This window comes from Chiloscyllium punctatum, chromosome 26, assembly GCF_047496795.1.
Source record: "Chiloscyllium punctatum isolate Juve2018m chromosome 26, sChiPun1.3, whole genome shotgun sequence".
Lineage (NCBI taxonomy): Eukaryota > Metazoa > Chordata > Chondrichthyes > Orectolobiformes > Hemiscylliidae > Chiloscyllium > Chiloscyllium punctatum.
Window position 1 is genome coordinate 64,471,606 of NC_092764.1, and position 5,918 is coordinate 64,477,523.

Consider the following 5,918-nt stretch of genomic DNA (forward strand, 5'->3'; position numbering starts at 1 on the left):
ATAACAGGACACTTTGGTGATTGAGTTGAGGAGGGCAGTTTCTTGTAGATAGACACGTGCACACTCACAGTTTGGGTCAAATGGCCTGCTCCCATGGACTCAATGTGATGTAACTACAATGTAAATATATACAAATAATATCTAATTTATATAAATGTAAATGAGCAGACTCTCCTCTGACTGTCCCTCCCAATTCTCGGCCAATCAGCTGACAGTATTTTACCCTCTGAATAGATTGTGACCAATGGAAGGTGATGGTGAAAACTGGTGGGAAATTCAAAGCAGTTTCTTTTGTGCAGAAAACTGAAATGTGAAAAATGAAGCTGCTCAGAGACTGGAAAACCAGAGAGAAACTTCCTTCAGAAACAACATTTATTTTATTGTCACAGTTTCAATGCATAAAGATCAAAAGCTCAGAATTCAGTGAGGTAAATATCACAACCATTCCGAGATTACCAATGGAATGAGAACGGCTTTTCAGGGAGTCCGAGAGAGAGTCCCAAACCCCAGACAAATCCCCATCTTAATTGTCTAACCTACAACCACTCCCACCCCCCTCCTCATAGATAGACCCACATACCACCCTCGGAGACTCTCCCACCCCACCCATATTGCCTGACTTACCCCCAGCCCAGCCACAAAGTCATGCACCTCCCCAATACACAGACCTATACATGACCCCCAGAGACAGACACATCCCCACCAGGGATGGTAGCATGGTGGCTCAGTCTGTTCAATTTTAAAAAAAATATTTTTCAGGCAGTCTGTTTACATGCACCACTGCCTCACAAGTGCCAGGAACCTGGGTTCGATTCCAGCCTTGGGTCTGTGTGGAGTTTGCACATTCTCCCAGTGTGTGCGTGAGTTTCCTCCGGGTGCTCCAGTTTCCTCTCATGGTCCAAAGATGTGCAGGTTAGGCCATGCTAAATTGTCCTTACTGTCCAGGGATGTGTAAATTAGGTGGATTAGCTGTGGGAAATGCAATGTTACAGGGATAGGATAGGAGGCTGAGTCTGGGTGGGATGTTCTTCAGAGAATCAGTATAAACTTGTTGGGCTGAGTGGCCTTTTTCCACACTGTTGGGACTCTATTACTGGCCCAACTCAAATTCCATGGACACTGATCCACGCCAGCCTCCAGAGACCCATCTATAATCCCCACCCCCAATGTTTGACTCACAACCATATTCCCAGAGTCAGACTTATATCCTGCCATAAGACACCTACCTACTCCCAGTGTATGCCCACATCCCCAGAATAAAACACTGACCCCTACTGCCACTTCCAGTGACTGACCCACACACCCGCCCCAACTATCTGTGCTGAGATCCAGTCTCTGGGATGATCCTGGGATCAGCCGGACAGTTGCTGGAATCTTGTCCAGTGTCAGACTGACTATTCCCTCTATCTGCCCCACTGGTGTACAGTCACATTTCCCCTGTTCCATTAACAGTATTCACTATTTTGAAGATTGGGCCAGACACAGGGAAAGTTAGTTAGTTACCATTCACAGTCTTTCATGTTAATGAGCACAGCAACTGGAATATTGCAAGTGATCGGGGAATCAGTTTGTGGATCCACCTTCTCCATTCTGCCTGTCCCCCAGTGTAACACCAGTCAGTCCAACACTCCATGTGTTTCCAGTGGATTGAAAGATTTTGCTTTCAGTGGGTTCTTCTCTTTAAATCCCCAGTTTCTTCTCCAGAAATGCCACTGCATCTTGAACCCATTTCTCACTCGCTCTCGTACAAATTCTCATCTTCCTCCTATTTGTGAAGCTGAAAGAGTGAGATGAGATTATGATTATCAGAGAATCACAGGCACCAGCTCCAACCCTTTCACTTCCTCAGACTGTGATAAAAACACCTTGAAACACTCACATGATGGAGGGGGTGGAGCAGCCAACTGTCCTGGTGAAGCTTACGAGTCGTTTATGAGGAATGCGAGTGGTCTTAAAGTTCTCACAGCAATCGACAGTCACAGAGCCAGCTGCAATGTGGAGGAGGAGGAATGGAGACAGTGAAACCATGAGCACATTCACAGCACATTCTCACACAGTCACCGTATCCTACACGTCTTCACCTAGAAACACTTTGAGTGACAGACCATTCAGCCCATCTGCTCCCTATTGCAGTTTCCAGCCCTCTTTGCACAGGACTTCTCACCCCATCCACATATCCCTCTATTCCTCTCTCCCATGTGTGTATATTAAGCTTCTCTTTCAATCATCTCAATGTTATTCAGGTTGACCACTCCTTCTGGTCTCAGAATACACTATTGAATCTGCCTCTGAGTGAAGGATATTCTGCTCAATTCCCAATGGGATTATTTAGAGACTGTTTAAATGGATCATTCCAAGTTCTGCTCTCTGTTGCAAGTGGAAACATATTCCCCATATCCAGCCTATCAAACCACATGGACATCTCCAAACCCTCCATCAGGTTTCCTCTTAGACTTCAGCCATTTCCACACTAGGTGAAAATTGACAGGGACTGGACAGATAGAACAGAAAAGATTAACAAATTGAATCACTTGATTAAAGATCTAGTAGCAGCTTGATGGGCTGAGTGGTCTCTCTCTTCCTCTCTGTTGTATTTCTATTTGGAAACATTGGCCCACAGTCTCTGAATGGAGTCAGGAGGAATCATTACATTAACTCTAATAAGAAACGCAAACAGTCGATGGAAACCAGCATGAGCTCTGGAAACTCTTCCTGTTTTCCTCATTCTCAGGTTCTGAGCAAAGATTGGGAAGAAGGAAGCCTCTCTCTTACCTGGAGCTGCAGCCACACCATCCTGGATCGAGCAGATTGCCAGTGCTCCTACCACAACGGCAGCTACACACAGTGCTGTCCTCATCCTGGTCTGGTTCACCTTGGGAGTGTTCAGTGTTGAAGAGGGAGTGTGGCTGATGACAGAGCTGTCACCTCCTGCTTTATATCCTGGAGAAACTGCACCCAGTCAGCAATATGGACATCCCCTGAAACTTCCCCAGTGCCCCAGCAATGACAGCTCTCCCTGGAATTGGTCCTCCATGGCTGTTCTCCCTGAAATGGGAAGTTCATGTTGTTCTGTGAATGGGAATCTTGGAGACAGGAGCACGAGCAGCTGGATCCTCTGAGGTCAGTGTTTCTCAGTAAACTGTCATCTCAGCCCAACCCTAACTTCCCTCTCCGGTGAGGGAGAGACAATGAGAGCAATCGAGCTTCCTGATTGACTGAATCCCCCTCGGGGAAGCAGCTCAGAGCAGGAAGTGAGATTAACATCAAAATACCTCACTGCAGGAGGAAAAGGCAGAGACAGCTGCATTTACATAGCTTTCAATGACCAAGGCCCCAAACACAACTTGCAGATGAAGGTGTGTTCTATTGTAGTTTAAGTCTTAACCACTATATTCACTACTCACAGTGCGGTCTCCTTTACTATGGTGAGACCTATCATAACCCCTCCACTCTGTCTGTATGAGTGACCCTGATCTCCCAGTTCTTTACCAGTTCAATAAATTATCTTAATCTCATTTTAATATTACAATGTTCTGGAGAATCTCTCCACAAACTAAAGGAACAACCTAATTTTCCAATTAGGCACTTTACTGCAGCTTTCCTGTTAAAAAGGATTATTGCATGTTAATGACCTCATTAAGACCTCTGTAGAATGTTGCCGAACAGAAAGAACTAGGGGTGGAGGTACATTGTTCCTTGAAAGTGGCGTCCCAGGTAGACAAGGTGGTGAAGAAGGCATTTGGTATGCTTGTCTTCACATACTTCAGAGCATTGAGTATATGAGTCAGGACGTCAAGTTACAACTGCACATGGCATTGGTGAAGCACTTTTGGAGTACTGTGTACAATTCGAGTCACACTGCTGTGGGAAGAGTCGAAATGGGTGGCACTGGAAAAGCACAGCAGGTCAGGCAGCATCCAAGGAGCAGGAGAATCAACATTTCAGGCATAAGCCCTTCAGGAGATATAAAAAAGAGAGGTGCTGGGGGCAAGGTAGGCAGGAAGGCACTGGGTGGATGCAGTTAGGGGTAATTGTGATAATTGGTGAGGAGGGTGGAGCAGATAGATGGGAAGGAAGATGGACAGGTAGGACAGGTCAAGAGGGCAGAGCCAAGATTTGGAGGGGGGATTTGGAAACTGGTGATATCAATGTTGATGTCATGTGTATGAAGGGTCCCAAGGCGGAATATGAAGCATTCTTCTTCTAGTTGGTGGGTGAATATGATTTGGCTGTGAAGGAGGCCCAGGACTTGTATATCCTTGAAGGAGTAGGAGGGGGTGTGGGAGACAGAGTTGAAATGGTCGGCCACAAGGTGTTGAGGTTGTTTAGTGCATGTGTCCCAGAGATGTTCTCTGAAGCACTCCACAAGGTGGCACCCTGTCTCCCTGATGCAGTGGAGACCACATCAAGAGCAACGGATGCAGTAGACGAGGTGGGTGGATATACAGGAACATCTCTACTGGATGTGAAAAGATCCTCTGGGGCCTTGGCCAGAGGTTTTGGGGGAGGTGTGGGTGCAGGGAAGGTGGCAAGGGAAGGTGCCGGATGTAGAAGGTGGTTTGGTATGGGCGGGGGGGGAAGGTGGACCTAACAAGGGAGTCGTGGAGAGAATGGTCTCTGTGGAACGCAAATAAGGGTGGGAAGGGAAATATTTCCCTGGTGGTGGAGTCTGTCTGTAGTTGGGGGAAATGGTGGAGGATAATGTGCTGTATCCAGAGATTAGTGGGTGGAAGGTGAGGACCAGGGGGAGTTCTATCCTTGTTGCGGTTGGCAGTGATGGAGGTACGGGAAGTGGAGGAGATGTGCTGAAGAGCACTGTTGATCACGTGGGAGGGGAAATTGTGGTCCCTGAAATAGGAGGCCATCTGGGATGTCCTGGAGTGGAACTTTTCCTCCTGGGAGCAGATACAGTGGAAGCAAAGCAACTGGGAGCAAGGTGTTTTTCCAGGGAAGCGGTTATCAACTGGAAAGGGTGCAACAAAGATTTCCAGGATGTAACTGAGGGTTTGAGTCATAAGGAGAGGCTGGATAGGCTAGGACTTCTTTCTCTGGAGCATCGGTGGCTGAGGGGTGATTTTATAGAGGTTTGTAAAATCATTAGGGGCATGGATAAGGTGAATAGCTAAGGATTTCTCCCCAGTGAAGGGGAGTCCATAGCTAGAGGGCATAGGTTTAAGGTCAGCGGGGCAAGATTTAAAAGGACCTGAGGGGCAACATTTTCACACAGAGGGTCTATGGAACAAACTGCCAGATGAAGTGGTAGAGGCGAGTCCAGTTATAAAATGAAAAAAAACATTTGGACAGGTACTTGGATAGCTGAGGTTTAGAGGGATATGGGTCAAATGCAGTTTGGGGCATGGGACTTATTCAGTTTAAGAAATGTGCTCGGCATGGATGAGTTGGACCGATCTGTTTCTTTGTTACGTCTATGACTGGGTGACTCACTAAGTGAACAGCTCACCTCATTAATATATCGCGTCCCATCCTGCTTCCCATTATGAGCAGTCCCAATGTCGAGAATTCTTGCCATGGATTCCAGGTGAGTGCCCTTTTGACATCAGCTCACTGCTGACTGAGAAGACCATCCATGCTAGTCAGCACCAAACAGCTTGGGGCATGATCCACAGGCACCAGCCCTAAGCACATCTCATCCAACAACATTGGTACCTGACATCTGCCAACCTCTCGCGAAAAACAGGGCACCTCCCTTATCCACATGTAGGCTGCTTCAGAAGCTCACAGCTTGATTGCAGGGACACCAGCATTGAGAGGCTGCAGCAGGAGCTCCCTGTGTAGGGGCATCTACTAGCTCACAGACTAGACCAGGCTGCCCCTCAGGGCTGCTCACTTATTCTCTGAGCACTCACGCTCCCTTCATTCTGGCAGCATCCCTGCTTGGCCTTGCCGAGCTGTGCTTT

The 5,918-nt window shown here is 47.4% G+C and overlaps 1 protein-coding gene across 1 annotated transcript; it reads right to left on the reverse strand.

Annotated features, from left to right (window-relative positions):
• Positions 1–820: 820 nt before the first annotated feature.
• On the reverse strand, positions 821–3,089 carry LOC140453137 (C-C motif chemokine 3-like). The gene is made up of 3 exons (XM_072547554.1): positions 2,773–3,089; positions 1,880–1,988; positions 821–1,777 (listed from the first exon to the last, which is right to left on the reverse strand). Exons 1-3 carry the CDS (start codon positions 2,855–2,857, stop codon positions 1,681–1,683), a joined length of 291 nt encoding a protein of 96 aa, XP_072403655.1. The 5' UTR covers positions 2,858–3,089; the 3' UTR covers positions 821–1,680.
• Positions 3,090–5,918: the final 2,829 nt, after the last annotated feature.

What these genes read in the sequence shown, in the direction of transcription:
- LOC140453137 (XM_072547554.1), bottom strand. Translation starts at nt 2,857, where the DNA reads ATGAGGACAGCACTGTGTGTAGCTGCCGTTGTGGTAGGAGCACTGGCA. An exon ending in TGGTGTGGCTGCAGCTCCAG is followed by an intron (nt 1,989 to 2,772) that starts GTAAGAGAGAGG and finishes TCCACATTGCAG; the next exon opens with CTGGCTCTGTGACTGTCGAT. An exon ending in TGCTCCACCCCCTCCATCAT is followed by an intron (nt 1,778 to 1,879) that starts GTGAGTGTTTCA and finishes TCACTCTTTCAG; the next exon opens with CTTCACAAATAGGAGGAAGA.